Source organism: Falco naumanni, chromosome 5 (assembly GCF_017639655.2).
Source record: "Falco naumanni isolate bFalNau1 chromosome 5, bFalNau1.pat, whole genome shotgun sequence".
NCBI lineage: Eukaryota > Metazoa > Chordata > Aves > Falconiformes > Falconidae > Falco > Falco naumanni.
Window position 1 is genome coordinate 80220629 of NC_054058.1, and position 18503 is coordinate 80239131.

Below are 18503 nucleotides of genomic sequence, written 5' to 3' on the forward strand. Positions count from 1 at the left end.
CTGTCCAAAATCAATTAAGTTTCACATCTCCAATAGTTTAATTTGGAATATGTTCCAAAAATTGAATAATCACAAATCATTGCTGAAAAGCTTTCTTTCTATTTCTATTCTTAGACAAATTTTATCTTGGTTTTGTATCCCTTTAACTTATTTAGTTCATTGTTTTAACTTTCCCATGGGATTATTGTGACTGACCATAGCTCCTTAAGGCTTTGGTCTGCTAAGTTGAACAGGCCATGCTTCTTTAGCCGGACTTTTCATACTATGATATGTCCGAACAGGGTTCTCACTGCCTTTCCTACTTTGAGTTAGTTTTCCTGAAGGGTAGAAACCTTTATTTGTCTGCAGCATCCTAAGTTTTGCACCCAGTGAATTCCACAGTGGATATTTCCTTGTGACTCTTGGAAATCTCTCTTGTGATGGATCCTAAGATCATATTTATCTCATTTTTGCAGTCCTATCATTTTGATGGCTTACAGTCATCCTCTGAGCAACTAATGTAACCAGATCTTTCTCTGTCATCTCCAGTTAATGAGCTCTCAGCTTACTGCAGACATTCCTGTTATTAGTATTTAAATGAATGACCTTGCACTCAGTACTATTACATTCCTTCCATTTATACTGTTCTGTCACCACAGTCCTATAATTCTTCCTCTGTGATATCCTCATCCTCCTTTGTATTGGCAATACTTTCTACTTTTGCTACCTCAGTAAATTTCATCAGCATAAATGTATTTTTTGTACCAAGGCCACTAATGAAAATATTACATAAACTAAGGCTGAGGACTGATTCTTGGAACACTTCATTAATATCTTCTCTTTTAACAAAATATTCATCCCATCTTTAGCTTGACCCTTAACCTGAAAAAAATCCTGTTCAGTTGCTTTCTGTATAATCTGTATTGCATTTTACTAATATGCATTCATAAAAGAAGACTATAATAAAATAAACCCTGGATAACCTAGCTAGAAAGACTAGTTCCACTAGCAAACAGCACTCCATGCATCGAAAAGGGTGTCGCTAATCATGGAAGTGATGGAGGGTATGTACATTTTTAACGAGCAGACACCTTACGTGTTCTAGCTGCCTAAAATACCTAGGATAGCACAAGCTTTTCACCAAAGGCACCTGGACTGTCCTGACAGGTCAAAACAATTCACCAGCTATCCTGCTGTCCCTGGAGGGACCTGGGAACAAGCAGCAGGATGGATTGTCCTGTTAGTGGAGGCTTATTTCCAGCTACCATTTCTCCCGGGGTCTTATTTCCTCACAGTCACATTCACAAGCCCAAGTGTGTGATCAGAAGGGTCAAGATGCCCCCAGGAAATACGAAGGTCAGGACTAGATAGCCTCTGCCAGAGGTCCTCATTCTGCCCAGGTCAGAAGAGGCCATGAAAAAGAGGGCAAGTGGGAAGCAAGCTGCAGGAAAAACTTCCTTTGCTGCCCTCTTTTCCAGGGTTAATCTCTGCAGACATGCAACTCACTGAAGGTGCCTACATGCCCATATATCTCCTGCAGTAACAGAAATATGGCATACATCCAGGGTAGCTGTGAGTACAGACAGTTCTGAGGATCATTGGCCCTGTTACACATGGTCAGATGGCCCACACTGCACCTGCAGACTTGGCAAACTCAGGTAGCAGGGAAGGTAACACATGTCACTTGCCACACGAAGAAACCATGTAGCTGCCTAACCTGAAAGGTGGAGTACTGTATGTGCACAAGAAAATTTCTTTTGGTGCCTGCTAAGAGCTAGTACTTGCTCTGACTGTATCTAGGCTGAAGTGTTCACATGTGAAATATTAGTACAATACTTTATCCTTTCCCACCCTAAATATATCCCACTTAAATCATGTTCTCATGAACCTAATTGATAGCATCACTTCAAAGAACAGTTTTGTAAAATGAGGCTACTTCTTCTTAGCCACAAAAAATATATTAGCACCCATCCATTTCAAAGTGGTTCTTGCTTATTCATTTTAATTAAAAAATCAAAACAGCGATTTTACAGAATTTTTGTACTACTGTCCATTTTTGCACCCCAAATGTGGAAATCTAAATTTTGAACTGCATTCACAGTTCATTTTACAGTAAAAGTTTGTTCAGTATTTGTGTTACTGAGACATAAAAACTACATACTTAATTCCTTCTGCTTTCTTTCTTGTTTATTCATGACAGTTAAAAAAACCCTTTTTTGCATCTTTGAAGTTCACAGATTAACTTCAAAATGTGCACTTAATTTGGCCAAATAGTGAAATAATCAATAAATTTATAGTAACCCAGTCACTGCAAATGCATTTTCTAAATAGCAATATCTGGTATACCAGGTGTTTCCAATTTTTGCCAAGCAGAAAATGGGTATTTCTTGTGTCTTTTAGTAAATTGTGACATTTCATCTAATTCAAAGGTACTGGAGACAGGATGCATAATCTTGTGGGTCAATACAAGTCCTGTACTCAGAAGACTGGTGTTCAACCTCTGCCTTTTCTTTTTCTTAAAAAAAGTTGAACAACATAAGCTGTGATACAGTTTTTCTTAGTAAGGATGTGTTTACACTGTCAACTGTGCAAAAAGGTTGTACTATATTGATTTTAGAGTCTAGAACAGGAAGATGCCATTCACAGCTAAATGGTTTAGGTCCTTTCATATATGCAATACAAAATTCTTATATTTGAAAATAGATGGATTTTAGCAATAACTAATACCCAAATGTTCCAGTTCCTCTTTTTATTATCTGAAGAGAACAGCAGAAAAGCTAATGCTTCCCTTTCAGACTTGTTTTCCTTTGAACAAATTGTACTCCTTCTATATTTATCTTTAACATGGTTCATAATTACACACTTCTCAACCAGGGACTTAACGTTCAGATATATTATATTACATATTATATATTATGTATGAAAACTGGTTCATTTTTTATCTTCAAATAATGATCATCATGCTAGTTCATTATTCATCAGAGAAAAATGAACTCTGTTCAAATTCCCAGTTACAGTACATTCCTGCCCTGATCATACACATAGAAGTCCATTGTCTAGATAAATGTCTGATCAAATATGACCGAGCAAAGGAATTTTCTGGAGAATCAGACTTTTGCAGGAGAGTTCTGTTCTTTCAGTTATCATCTCTTATGCCGGTTTTATCTGTTCTTGGCTTTTCTGGTTAAAAAACAAACATAACAGACACGGACCAACAGTGAAGTGATGTTGTGATACTGTCATCATCCAACCTGCAGCTGGAACTCATACATTACAGGAGTACTGCCCAACTAACCTCCGGGCTCTGAAACCCAGACTGCAATTAAATGACAGCTCTATTAGCTGTTTTACTAAGATTATTTCACAAGTAACACCAGCTAATGAACTAATGCCTGTTTCCATCCGATTTCTATTTCTCTGGCTACCATACGTAAATGAATATACCAAATCATTCAAAGCCTTCCTCTAAAAGCAATGCACAAATGTCAGCACAATACCACAAGAAAAGTGAAAAACTGAGGCCAAGGGACAAGTGAAAACCAGATATTATTTTTGCAGGATTAGAATATGGGGCATTTTCTCTTAAATACAGATTCTAAGATCTCTATTATGAGTATTTATATTAGATATATATATTCTATGCTCTATATTATGTCCTCTTACATTCCGCATATCACCTAAGTATCTGAATACATTACAGTAAGGGATTTACTGATTTCTGTGATCTAGTGTGTTCAGATGGATTAACATGCACCATGTAGAGTTTTGCTTTGGTTGGAATTCCTTTCTGTAGCAGTTGATTGCAGATACGTTCACAAGTGTTTATTTCTAGTATAAAAATAAGTGTACTACTAGGTAACTACTTCATAAACTACTGTACACATATAGTAAAGGTCATAGAAGGCCATGGCTGATGGAGAAGGAGGTGCTAGGAGAAGCAGTTGCATCTTTCAGGAGGTTATTTCTCAAAATGACCTTCAAGAAATCGTTGTTTTCCACAAGTTAGCTTTATCTTGCAGTAAGGAACTCGACTGTGCCTGGAGAACAAAGTGGCCGCTGTTGTTGCACCTGAGCTCACAAGTCTCTTATTCAAGCTATGTAAATGTCATTGACAGTAATTCATAAAATTTAGCCCCAGAAGCAATCATAACCTATAAGCTACAGACCTCAAGGAGCTTAATGTAGCCTTCTTTATTATCCATCATCTACCAAGGACTTCAGATCTTGCATTGCTGGATGCATACAACACCACAAGACACACAGCAGGGGGTGTGAATCAAGGCTTTGGGATAAGACAGAATCTGCCTGGTAGCCCGAAATGCAGGAATTTGCTTGCAGATCCTGCTGCACAGGAGCTTAAAATTAGTGAGGAGTGCATATTAGAAGAGTTGAAAACTTGTTTTATCTATCCTTTTCTCTTACCTCTGTTCAATGTTACGCTCTGTAATGTGTAAGTGTTACGCTCTGAGATGAAGACTTTTGTAAGAAGTACTTACATACAAACAACTGTTGATTTTAAAATAACACTTCCATTTATGTCTATTTACCTTTCCAGAAGAGGAAATAAAAAGAACTTTTCCTCCATTTTATAGTTATGAAAAAATTTACTCCAGTTGCTTGAAGCTTGAGTCTTCTGGCTCCCTTCAGCCAGAGAGGACTACTCCCAAAATAAAAGAGAGTTATTAGACATTGTGCTGTTAAGAGTGTTAGACAGAGCTGAGCTATGTAGACATTTTGCACAGCTTTGGAGTGCTGCAGCTATGCAAAAGTGGACCACACTTCTCCTGACCCAAGTATTGTATGCTTTATGCTATGAAAACTTTTTCTACAGCATGTGGCAAATTGCTAACACTTATACTCGATCTATCTGGAGTACTTAGAGCCGACGAGAGAGCTGTACACTGCCCATTTCATCCTCAAACTACTATATTGTATGAAACACTGGAAACAAACCTTCCTCTGGCATCTGTATGACATTCAAAACAGCGGTGGCAATGATAGCAAAAGACACCTCCAGCTGCAAAAAAACAGGCCTGAGGAGTTCTCAGCTTATGCATGTCATTGTTAGCTGTCTGCAACTGAAAGACACAATTTCCTATCTAGCACCTTTATACTATTGAAGAAAGACAACGAAAATATTTGCTCACCAGTCTTATTTTTGAAGAGCCTATTATTTCCCCAATAGCTGCAGACCGTTCCTTCTCCTTCATTTTTCTTTTTTATTAAACTTGCAAATGATACCAGGGAGTGCTAGACAGAAGTTTATATACTTAGGTGAACTTTGATTCTTCCCTGGACTTTAAGACTAATCTAGTGTAGAATGTGATTGACAAAGCATTTTCATTGATGTTATGCAGCCTTTTCAAGTTACCCAACCTAAGCAAATGAGGTTGTTAATGTTTACTCTGGCCCTTTCTTTAAAATGATTTTGAACTTTAGCAGATTTTACAAACTTACAAAGGTTGCCAAATGACATCAGTATTCGCTAAATGAAAAATACTCATGATTATGCAGCAGGGGGCTGCCTAGATAAGCAATACTATGTGCACCTCTAACGCAAACCTGGTTTTACTTCATGATTGAATAATCACAGCCATTATTGAATAAAATACTTTGGAGGGTACCTACCTGAATTTCTTCTTTCTGTATGATTTCTGGGATGGGACAGACAGCAGTTTTCGCAATCCATCCAGATAGTAACCATCAGTATTTGACAAATAATTAATACAAATACAAATTATTAATGCCATGATGAGAAACTGTGACCTCAAAGACCTTGTAATAGCAGTGAGATTTCACAGACAGAATGCACTGTGCTTTTATCAAGTGTCTCCATAAAATCAGATGCATAGTTAACAGATTTAATCAGAACTTTATACCATTTGTAGTTAACAGAATCATAAAAATTAAAGAAGGAAAACATCTATGCTGTCCTGTCCTGATCTAACCTCTACTCCATGCCTATCCAACACAAGATTTTTTTCAAATGCCAAAGGAGCTCAACAAATACAAGTGAGCTACAGGGCAACTGAGGATTTTCTCTGTAAGCTGTTTTCCTGCAAGAGTGACAGAAGTGGAGTAATTCCAACTGACTTGCCTCCAAAGTGGACTGGAAGCAGATCATAGCTCCCAATCTTAGTGAAATAGGGAGCTGAGCACATGAAATGGAGACACAGAAGCCCCACAGGATCCTTCCCGAGGTGACCTATTGCAAGGCAACACCTTCACCCAGCACTGTGCTCCCCACTCTGCCACTGTTCCCCATGCCTGGCTGACCCCCCAGCTCAGCCTTGCCATCTAACAGCTAGCAAACCCCCTGCCTTTCAGCATGCCCAGGTGATTCTGTTCTCTTCTCTGTTAGTGATTTAATTCTTTCTTTTTTCAGCATATAAATACCATATACATCAAGTCAGATTCAAAGGAGGACTGAAGAAATTTGGTTAGCTGGAAAAATAGACAAAGTTCCCAACAACAGATTCATTGCTTGTGGCAGCTCTACATCTCTGAGGTGATGTGGACTTCAAAGTACCAATGGCACCATAATGATTTCAGCATGCACTTAGAGCTGGAGCTGCTGGAAGAATTAATGCTGCTTTAAATCTTTAAGTATTTCTTTCCTTTAAAGGAAAGAACCATTTCGGGAACTGTTTTGGAGATTTTTTTAAAAAATAACTTGTTTAAACCGATATTTGCTCCAGCCTTATCTAGGACTACCATGGCTACTCTATTCCCTGAGTAAGAATAATTCTTCAGATCACACTTACAGTGTATTTATCTATCCATAATAATAAAATCTATACTTTCTATTGGTTAGAAGTCATTGTTTTCAGGAAACATTCCTGCTTTCCAACTCATTCAAGGGATAATTAAAGAAAACATTTCTTAAATATTACAAATTAATCAACATATGAACATATTTTTTTCTTGGCTCTATTTAGTACTGGACGTGGTAAAAACTCAGTGAAAAGGTTTTCCAGGGAGAAGCTTTCCATCTTCTCCCAAGCAATCCAAAAGGAACTGCTCCACTTTGTTTAGTCATTCAATACCTGCTACTCCAGCAACAGTGAGCCCGACTGATTCAACATATCACTGGTCGGGCCACTGCTGGCAACTTTTTGAAGGCCAGTTTTATGTTAGTGCTCTGCCCCGAGCACTACTCTGCACTACTCCTTCACTCTCAACACCAGCCATCTAATTGCTACAGATTCTCTCTCCCCAGGCTTCTTCAAGAATACTTCTGAAAGCTCTTTTCTTGTGCATCGGAACAAATAATAACTGAAGGTCCTTGGAAATCTTCATAAAATTAAATTATTTTCTGGCTGATCCCACCCAGAATGGTGTAAAATAAGCCCATGCCATTGCAGAACATTAATATCCTCTCATTTTATTCTCATTCCAAACCAGTCAATTTTCTAATGCTTTTGATGCAAGTTTTAGTGTACCGCATGTCAAGTAGAGGACATTATCCCAGTAGCTGTACAGTGATTATCTGGGTTACAGCAGTTATTTCTGAATGAAAGTACTGGTAAAATGCCAAATGTTTTCATAGAGATCACTGTTGTGCTTGCTAAATTACTGGGTTTTCTGGTGAGTCCTAGGGCTGTATACATGCATTAGCAAAACAAAACAACATTTAGTAACAAGTAGAGGTTCACTAGGTCACATGCTGTCAAATCACACCCTGAAAAGCACAGAAATCATATTTTCCCTCGCTCTCTTTACTGGAACTAATGCTTTCCACATCTGCCTTAATACAGCATGTTTCTTAAACTTCCCTTTTTCAGATATTAATAAAGACCACAGTTTTATAGAAATGACCCTAAACTTTTAGTGATGATGTCATATATGCTTTACATTAACAGACCTGCACATCTACATTTCCTGGTTTTAACATTTGAAAGTTAATAAACTTAAAATTCGCTACAGAACATTGGATAGATTGTGAGGATTTTCAATAAGAAAGTCTTGTAAAAATGGAAAATGTTTGCTTTTCAAATGTCTGTCACCATATCTGACATACATAACATTAGTTCACTTCTAAAACTCACTCTTACATTCTTTGTTTCATTTTTTTAAAGATTCCTATAAGGTCAGGAAGAAACCTGTTGTTCCTAATATGATACTTAAAGAATAAATACTTTCCTTACAATATAGATAAATATGTTGCTGTCTGTTAGTAAAGAGTTTCATAAAACTAAATTATCATGACAAGGAAAAATGACTTTAAATTGGTGTCATGTTCAAGGGTATTACATCTTACCTCCTCCGTGGTGAACAAACAGTTGTTATCAAACGATAGTTCATAAGAATAGTTATGATTTGATTTCAGTTATTTTTTCTGGACAAAGATGGAGCTGGGTTTACAAATACTTTCAGAACAATCAAGACCTCTTGCACATAGGGAGGACCTAGTCTTATACTTTAACTGAACTTCTAAAAAATTACTATAAAAAGTAGGTTGCTACCATTAAGGTACTGTTAAGAGCAATAGAAACGCAGCCAGAGAAGTCCCTACTCTGAGAAATTCTTAAGTTGCCACCCAAAACCAGAGAGTTTCATGAAACTATGAATTTGGGTCCAAACACAACAAAAGCCAGACAATCCACTCTTCAGAAACTGTAATTATTTTAATGAGATGGAGGAATGTTCTTGTTTTCATTTCTCTGACTCTACTAATACATGACTGTAATCCATTAATTCAGGGTCAGCCAATAAGCCTCTAAGCAATTATTCATGAGTGGTCGCACAAAATTCAATGTCTTCATTTAATGTGCCATTAAAATGGTACATGGGTGTATCTAACCAAAGCAAACACTAATTCACTGCAGCACACAACAGGTAGCACTGCAAAGTCCCTAATCTCAGCCAGTGTTGAGAAAAAAGAAAAACAAAAGAAAATGGCTTCATGAATTTGGCTTGTTCAAGAAAAGATTTTGCCAAAAAAACCCACCTGAGTCTTATATGACGTTCTGAAAACTTAGAATGTCAGATTTTTTTCTGAATTTTAGAGAGATTACTGTGCATGGTTTGGGCAAATTCAAAACAATGCCAAGGAGCTGCAAATCTAAGATGAAATTCTGTCTAAAAAACCCTTAAGCATGGCACTGGAGAAGTGTAAAGAGGAAGCAAATGAGCAATCAGCCAGGTACATGAGCAACTCAGTCTCAGTTGAGATCTCACTTACTCTGTGTTGATGGCAGGCACTATAGCCAAGCACCTTGGGCAGAAGCACATGAGAGGTAATATAAGTCTTTAAGTACAGCACAAACCTCTTCTCAGGAGAATTAGATGTTCTTGCACTCCCATTCAAGTCTCCTAGTCCAACACTCTTGTACTATATACATTTTAACTCAGATAAAGAAAATGCCATTGCATTTAATGTGAAATGAAAAAAATATTGTCTCAAATACTTATTAGAAAAACTTGCCTATCTATCATTCTCCACTGCATAGCTTATGCAGGCAGATTTAGGATGTTACCTGAAAGATGCCATAAAAGCATAAGTCATAAGCTAAATGCCTGAAATCACCTCCATATGCCTGTTAATTTCATGTATTTTTGGAGTACACATTAGCAAAAGAGAAAACAGAAGAGGCAGAGACACCACTTGATTGCTTCCACACTGATGCAGCTCGCGTGCCCTGTTCAAAGCAGGCTGTATTTTGCCATAGTATTGCAGAGAGATTTGGAAATACAGGCTATTCCCTGGTTTACCTAGCAGCCTGGTGATTTCCTCAGCACAAACGAAAATCTAAGTACGATTGCTTGGCCCACAGGCATTGCAGGAGTCTTCAGATCTTTGCAAGTAAGATACCAGTTAGACCTAAAAGTTATTGCATATTTCCATGCTCATCAGGGGTTGGGTATTCAATACATTTTAGAGAGAGATGTCCTTCATGGCTGAATATAAAGGCTAATGAGGCTGGAATTAGCATAGATTAACATCACCCAGTTTTAAAAGGTGTTGAGGGAGTATGATTCTAATCCAAAACCCCGAATTCGTGCCTCTCATCACCATCCCACAGTACCACACCTGAAAGGATCCTCCCCTGCCTCAGGTTAATTTGAGCCAAAATTTTAATTCACTCCCCAGGGAGCATCTCTTTGCTGTATTCTGTACTGAAATACAGTCTAACTGTATTAGTTCTGTAGCTGGCATGCAAATGCCAGGTATTCATGGAACTATCATTTGCCATTGATACTGGAGTGGGCAACACAGAGGCACAGAGATCTTATCTCATAAGGTATTTTTGTAGCCAGTGATGTTCTGTGGTCAGAAAAAGTCGCTCCTCCAGTGGGTGATTAAGAGCAAGCACCTGACTTTGTATTCTGAAATGAACTTTGTAGACTGTCAAAACCTGTGAAAGTCCTTCTGCCCTCACCAGAGTGCAGTTTCCCTTTACCAGTACTCATTTTAAGGTCCTGAGGGCAAAACCCTGTGGAAAACAATTCCCAAGATAAATTAGGGTTGAGAGGACAAAGAACATCCCTTCTACAAAGTATGTTGCTTTACGGTTATTGATAGGTGCTATTTTCACAAATAACAATGCACTATGTGGTGTTGTGTCCAGAAAAGGTCCGTCCTTCCTCTGCAAATGTATAATGTAAGTGGAAATGTAAGTAGCCTTACTTAATCCCCTGTGATTTCTTTACAAAAAGTCATTACAGAATTTTAATGGTTTGCTACGTTTGTTCTTATAAAACATTCCATATGAAAAGTTACATTTCACTCATTTGTCCTTGAAATTAATTATTCAGCTAAGTGCAACTTGGCTTTATAAAAGCCAAGAAATAGAACCCATCCTTGATTTAGCATTTACTGAAGAAACTACTGTACTATAGAAACTGTTACATGGGGAAAGTTTTACTTTTTTTAGATGAGGTAGAAGGATCTTTAAACAAGACTTTAAAAAGCCATCTAGTGTCCAGAGACTCCTCTCATCCATAGTCCTGCCCAGGAATTAGTAATTCTAATGTGCTACGCACCACACCTGGTGCTGGACTAGAACCCCAAATGCTGTTCAGACCACTTCAAACAGCTGTGTCCTACCACGCTGGGATCCTTTCCTGTAATATTTCTTGGCAAAAGGACAAGCAACTGAAGAGAAAGGAGAACAGTTCATTGATAGTACTGCTTTAGCCTCTGAATTCTGGCATGTGCTTGAATCACTCAATGAAATTGTTATAAACAGGAGGACAAAATTCAACAAAATACTTACAGTTCTTTGCATTAGTAGAGGAGTTTCAGAACAACCTATCCCTTCATCATTAAAACTTGATTCCATGTTGATTATGTCTTCAATCACCTCTTCCATCTGATAAAATAATATTTTAAAACCAATCATTACAAGTAATAATGGAAACAATGTTATTCTGAAAATACAGAGGAATTAACCTTGTGTGTTTATTACAGGGATAAAACTGAATTTCAGAAGTTTATATCTTAAAAATCAAATAACTCAAGCGCCTTTACACAATATTCACATCTTTCACTTCTTGTGAAAACAGTTTTTGTGGTTTAGCAAGTTTCTTCTTCCCTCCCAGACACCAGCCCATTCCCCTTTTTTAACCCGTTACTGCAACACCAAGATGAGGTGACAGGAGTGCATTACTAAGTTGTAACTGTGATCTGTCACCTTCATCAAATGCGTTATATCCGTGGCGTACTGTTGCGTTTGTGCAGGAAGGCTGAAAGGAACCGGTGGTTCCGCAAGAGTGTGAGTCACTTGAGATTTGGTGTTACTGCTCTCAAGTTTCAGCCGGCAGAGGTTTGCATTGTGTTTGGCATACACTGGTTACATCTCCAGGCAGCCTTCTGGTCCCCCTTTTGCCCTCATCTGAATCAAAACCTACTGAAACAGATGGAACAGCTAATTAATGACTTGGGATGAAACACTGAATGCTTTTTAGATATCCAGATTTATATAGGTTTGGATAAGGTACAGCATGAGTTTTCAGTGATAATTTTGGTCTGATTCCATTCACAAAATAACTTTAGGAAAGATCCCATGATGAACCTGTCACCCTTAACTCTAGTCTGCAGGAACAGCTGATTCATGCTCTGAGGCTTTTCAAGCCACTCTTGAGAGCTGTCTGAAGAGCTGTAGCTGAAGGAAATTTAGAAGGTCCTATGCAATCAAAGAAAGGATCACACAGGCCAGGGACCTTTCAATGCAGACTTCGGGGCCACGTGGCCCAGCACAGCTCACCCATGCATTCTTCTCCCTCTCTAAAAACCAGACATGTGCAGTCCCAGGAGTTGTGCCCAGACTGATCTAGGAAAGTGCTGTCAGGGCCAAAAGGATGCCAAGAAATGCCAGCGATTAGACAATATGAGCGACTACAGTTCACTGTACCAACCTGTGTGTCGGGTCTATATTATTTACTAATATTACTACAGCCTACACTGAACCACAGGGCGCATCATCCTAGGAAATTACACCGTGACAGTCATCTCCTCGTGGCTCTGGGACAGGGTTATTCAAGTCATTGGAAAGATGCCTGCAAGGATTTTGGACAGTGCCAACTTTTTCTCCTAGTCATCACCAATCACAGTTCAGGAGTGTGGTTTACAAGCTGCTGTCTTTCTTTCCAGGACAAAGAGTGGTATTTTCTGGTTACTGCTGGTCAGGTGCCCAAAGTGCCTGAGAACGGCTGCAGCGCGCTTACTTGCTACCACTGAGGTGACTGCAGAGGCCCTCCACAAAGGCCATCTGAAATAATCTTTGCAGACCGGTGGCTCCAGTCATCCATAACCCTGGTATGAAATGTCAGTTGCCGATGCAGAAGGAATGGAGGGGCCCCAGAGGAGGTCTCTAGCGGGTGTCGGGTTTACTTTTTTCGGTTCCCTCATGCTTAGCTGCATAACGCTCAAATGGGCCACAGTGTATTTGTAAGATTCTTCTGTTCTGTTAAAGCCCAAGATATGACACAGCATCTCCATTTCTCATTTCTGTAGGAATTCCCCTTTCACCTAATAAGCAGTCTCTTTTGAAATCTGTTGAAGTATTAAAGGCCATAATGATCTACATCTCACGCTGTCTGAGAATCTGACATTGTGTAATAGCTGTACCTCTATTAAAATCGATGGTGTCACTAAAGTTAGCATATCTCTGCCAATTTACCCAAGATAACCCATATATAAATATATCAGCTAACTGAAAAATGAATGAGCAATTCAGTTACATCTTTAAGGTAATCAGTATTTAACTTTGTTATGCAGCTAGTATAATACTGTTAGGTAAAAATAACTCTCATCTGAAAAAAAATAAGTTTTGCATTGCTATGCACACATACAAAAAACATACAGCACTATATGATGCATAGATAAAATGATACAACAGTACTTTCTAACTGGCAGCAATTTAGAACCCTGATCATGCAATAAGCTAATCACAGGTATTCAAGGGAATCACCCACATAATCTAAAAGGATTCAGGGAGTAAGTGCTGGCATCAAAGGCCCCATGAAAGTAAGGAAAGCCATCTCTTGCCCACTACTAATATGAGGTGGGTCTTCTAACATTTTTATAGAAGCATGCAAAGCCCGTTTCCCCATTCCTTTCACCAGCCCTGCCCTACCGCATTTTCGTGTTCGCCTCCGAGGGCCAGCAGCTTGGTAACAGGGCTTTCTGGTGTGCCAATATCGCTGACTGGAGGCATGTGTCCGTTTCTTAAAATGGAGCTCACTCCTGCAGGCTGGATTGTGTGGGAGTGGGAGAGGGAGAGCGTCTGGCTGGACAGCTTGGTATCAAGGGTCAGGTACTGCTTCACCTGGTGCCTCTGGCTTTGCTGTATGTGGTATCTAGACTGATTTTCCAAGTGTGTTTGTACCTGGGAAGGAATGGAAATAATTGCTGAAGTTTCAAGTTACCAGTACCAGTATTTGCCCAAAGGTTCACTCCAAAAAACTTCAAAGCAATAGATTCAATTTTAGTGACACATGGTTAGAATTATTATTAACCTTAAATCTTTTTTTTTTTTCGGTTTTGCACCCTTACACATTTCTTATTTGTGTACTGTTTTCTCCTAACACAGCTGAATAAACCCTCTGAATAACCATAAAAGAAAAATAGAATTAGAAAAGATAAACATGATCCTGAGAAAAGACCAGAAGTACACTACACATTTTTCTCTTCTCTTTTAAGAATGATCTCTGCTGAAATCATCGATCACAGCAATCAAATCTACAGGCATATTATGTACTCTAAAATTAGTAGCACATTGTATTTACCTTTTCGTACTTGAAAGAGTAAATAAAAGTATAAAGAAAAACAATCCAACCAACTTCAAGTAATATCAACAGCAGCAGACATTCACTCCTACCTAAATCCACATTTGGCTCACCTTGTAGTAAGTACAGTCAGTTAAATGAAGCATTGCTGTACTTTTGCAAAAAAAACCACCAAAACCCAAATGAAATAAAGTCCAAGCTATAGTCCTGGGTTACTGTTCACTATCTGCAAACCATGCAGTCTTCTTGAAGTGCCTCTTGAGGACAGATCACTTTTGGAGTTGGTAGGACTTTATAGATTGAGCGGTCATGCCAAAATGGCTAATTGAGTAAGACTTTGGGCCATCCTTTGATTACACTGATTGACAGTTGCTACTTCAAACAGCTCCCATTTCAGATCAATGTCACATTCCTGCAATTTAACTACCAGAGGAGCACTGCATACACAAACCTTACTGTCATTTCAGCCCTGTGGCTTTCTCCTTTTCCTATGGCATGACTGGTCACAAATTTCTTGTAATAAATTTTTCTCAAGCGGCCTCTGTGTAAGCGTGATTAATATTTGCTAAATAATAGCAAGACTTGCTTTGCAGCCCTTTTTTCTCTGAAAAGAAATTTCAGTCATTTAAACAAACTTCTTTTTAATTCCGCTAACATACATAAGCAGAGATAAATAGCCCATAAAAGGGGTTTGCATTTAAATTAGCTGTATTTTTCTACAATATTGCAGTCCTACTTTATTTTTAATCATGTTATAGTGGCATGTCTAGAATTATTTTAATTATGTTTCTTTATACTAATTTTCTAGTCATATAAAAAAGATTAAGCCACGCAGTAATGAATACAATATTAATTATTTTGATGTAAGCTTTAAAGTTATTAAATAACATTACATTACATTAATATATTGATGTGAAATCTTAAATACACTGCTTAGATTTCCCCCTGTCTTATGTTAGGAAGGTATGCATCCCATCATGTAAGGTTTTAAAAACTACATGTGTATTTGGGATTTACTTAAATCATGATATTACTTGTCTTAACAGAGATCTTTGTGTTAGTTTTAGAAAGTGTATCACATACCATTAATTCAAGTTCTGATTTGTCATATGTAAGGATACATGTAAAACTGTCCCAAATCGTTCAGCTACTTATGCACCTATTTACTCCTTCAGCTTCAGTAATACTTAAGCTCATATTGAAAGTTAGACAGTCAAGCAGTTTCTTAAATTAGAATCCAAACATGAAGTCTCTTGCATGCCACTTTAACCAGAGCATAGATCTTGGGCAACATGCAATGTGCTGGAGGAAAGAAAATATGTCCTGTTGTATGGCCAGAGCCGGGACTTGCTGTGCAGCCTTGTTTTCTGCTGCTGTTTCAGAAGCACCCACTACAGACCTACCTGAAACATGAAATCCAGAATATCACATGTCTTCAAATTAAATGAGAAAGGTAAGAAATTTGCAGTGTCCAAAGTCTATACTACCTTGTTTTAAAAATTGTATTTTAATAAGGAAGTGGGTTCTGTCACAAGAAGACCGCTGAAAAGTCAATGGCTTGCTTTTTGCTTTCTCTGGACTTCAGATTGCTAGCAGCAGACTGAGACCTCCATGCAGCCTGATGTCCTAGTGAACCACCATGGGACCATCCCACCAGGCAAGGGGAGCATCAGCGAAAAGACAAACAGCTAACTGCTGACAAAGTAAAAAATCAAGTTTGTCAGGAGTGGTTATTTTGTATGATATGCTTTCAAGTGCTTATATCCTGTCAGTACTGTCCCAAACTTTCACAAACAGGAAAAGAATTTAAAGCCTTGCTGATGAGATCTGTTGCTATGGTTTTGCAAACCTCTCCACCCTTTTACTGTGCCAGCTGCAGTCGTTGCAAAGCAGAACCACTGAGGGTAAAAATGGATCTGTGCCCTGATTTTCAAAAAGTACCTGGAGTTTCAATCCCTGATCATCTCTATATATCTAAATAAGTCTTAGAAATCAATGCTGATAAGAAGAAGTAAAGGACTTTAGAAAATCAAACTGCTATGTAAAGACAAAGCACAGCTGGAATGCTGTTTTTATAATCGTACTGTTAGTGTAAAATAAATGGGGAGAAAAAGCCATGCTGTGCTAAAGGAATACTAAGACTGCAAGTCAAGCACTCAAAAATTAGAAATGGCCATTTGAACTGCTCATGCAACATGTATGAAATAGGAGCAGAAACTCAAAACTTAACAATTTCATGACAATGACAGTCCAATGTCAAATGCCAAGTATGATGGGTTTATTCTCCACCGGGATGCTGGATGACTTATCTTGTATCAGTAGTCTTAAACTAAGTTTCAGTTTAGGTTTTATGAAAATTTTGGATGACATAAGCTCTTGGAAATGATTACTACCATAATTACAAACATTAAACATTGACTTGATTTTGAGCTTCTTTTAAAAGGTGTAAAAAGAGTGGCTAAGCACTGGCACAGGTTGCCTAGAGGAGTTGTGGCATCTTCATCCTTGGAGATTTTCAAAACTTGACTGTACAAGGCCCTGAGGGCCTGAGGAAGCAAAAAAACTAGAAAAAGCCAGGAAAAATTTAACTGGTAGCGTAATTATAGAAACTCTGGATAATCATTATTAAGTCTAGGGAAAAAATGATATCAGACTAGGGGTTCAGTGAAATAAATGCAAAAACCAGAAGGACTTAACACTCCCACACATAAGTAATCCCACAAGTAAACCAGCCCAGACTGACATGCACTTAGCTGCTTTGAGGCTTTGATCCTGTGTATGTGGTAGATACACCAGGTAAGATCCTTCCAGAAAAAAAAATGGGAAAAAAAAGATTTTTCAGAGTAGAAGGATCCTTATTTTGCCCAATAATCCCAGTACGATATTCTCCAGCAGTGCTGGGAGACTAATTTTCTAATTCCTCATCTTTTAAGGAGTTCCTATAATCTGAGAACATTTTGTCAGAGACTATGTGAAATTTTAAGGTGAGGATCTCTGAATCTCTCCAGTCTAGGAGTGCTTCCATATATAAAACCATTAAACTTTCTTTAGACCAGGGACTTACAATGCTGACACTGACACAACAGTCTGAATATAGGGTTACCTTCTTTTCTCTCCTTTCCCTAGGTCAATGAATATTTGATCATTTCTTTAATGCAGAACAGCTTTAAAGGGATGTTTTACAAAAAACAGCTTTAAAGACCCTGGAATGGTTTTCGGGGTAGAGCATTCAAGAAGCTGGCAGCTCCGTGGAACCTGGGTTCTCTTCTCTGACACAAACTAAGCAGGGTGACTTGATAAAGCATATCTTCTAGCTCTCAGCAGACTGTTTTCTCTTAAATGCCTCTCTGCCTTACTATTTTTTTTTTGTGAAATGGATGACCTTGGTTTTGTTGACATGCCTGATTTCTGGGGAAGCCCTAGCAGAAATAGTACCCGGTCACCACCTGACAATCCAGGTCCTGACTCAGACAAGCCTCAGACACAGCCCAGGATTTAGTGTTGTCCTGCAGGTACATCTGCTCCAGCTCTTGGTGTAGTCAGTGACCTGACCCTTCCTGCCAAGTGCTCTTGAAGTTATATAGGCTCTTCAGACTATCATGCATGCAAGGCGTAACAAGGTGGTGAATTTGCACAAATGAAATCCTGGTTCTCCTCCCAGGTGTTCCCTTAGAGTGCCTGTGGTCATGTACTTAAAATTATAATTATTTCAGATTATTTGAGGACTGAAGGACAGCATAAATATCAACAGTAAATAGATTATACACTTTCTTCTAGGCACTGCTTTTGCCTATTATCTGGCTTTCCTAATCATGGTGAAATTAAAACCTACTCAGAACCAGAAAAATCAAGCATGCAGGAAGTTAAAGAGTCCAGCCCAAACTCAATTTTTATAAATCCACCAGAACAAAGCTAGAAATGAACACTTTGAGATCAAATTTGTAATCCAGAAAAGATATGAATGCACATGTAACTGACTGTACCTATTTCTATTTTATATCTCACTGGCAAGGTAATTCTGCAAACAAGAACGTAACAGCCTTTTAGAATTACAGATGCATATTCAGACTTCTTCAATTTCTCTTTCTAATTTGAGCACACACCATCATGTTGTAAAACTGCGGTAGAGTTGTCTAATATCTTTTTCCACATTCACACTAATTTTACTTTCATTTCTAATATATTGCACAATGGCATAACTGGGCCTTCAGTAGTTTGTTTACATAAACTATTTTACTTCCACATTTGCAGATGAGATTTTTTTTTTCACTAGTAAAAGAATACCTAGCATC

General features: G+C 38.3%; 1 protein-coding gene across 1 annotated transcript in view; it reads right to left on the minus strand.

Annotated features, from left to right (window-relative positions):
- TFEC (transcription factor EC) overlaps positions 1-18503 on the minus strand; it is a gene marked incomplete at its 5' end in the record, with an annotated part of 69513 nt that overhangs the window by 25915 nt on the left and 25095 nt on the right. Inside the window, 2 exons of the mRNA XM_040596602.1 lie at positions 11199-11294; positions 13560-13811. Of these exons, the coding sequence (XP_040452536.1) occupies positions 11199-11294; positions 13560-13811 (348 nt within the window). The remainder of the gene's footprint in view (positions 1-11198; positions 11295-13559; positions 13812-18503) is intronic.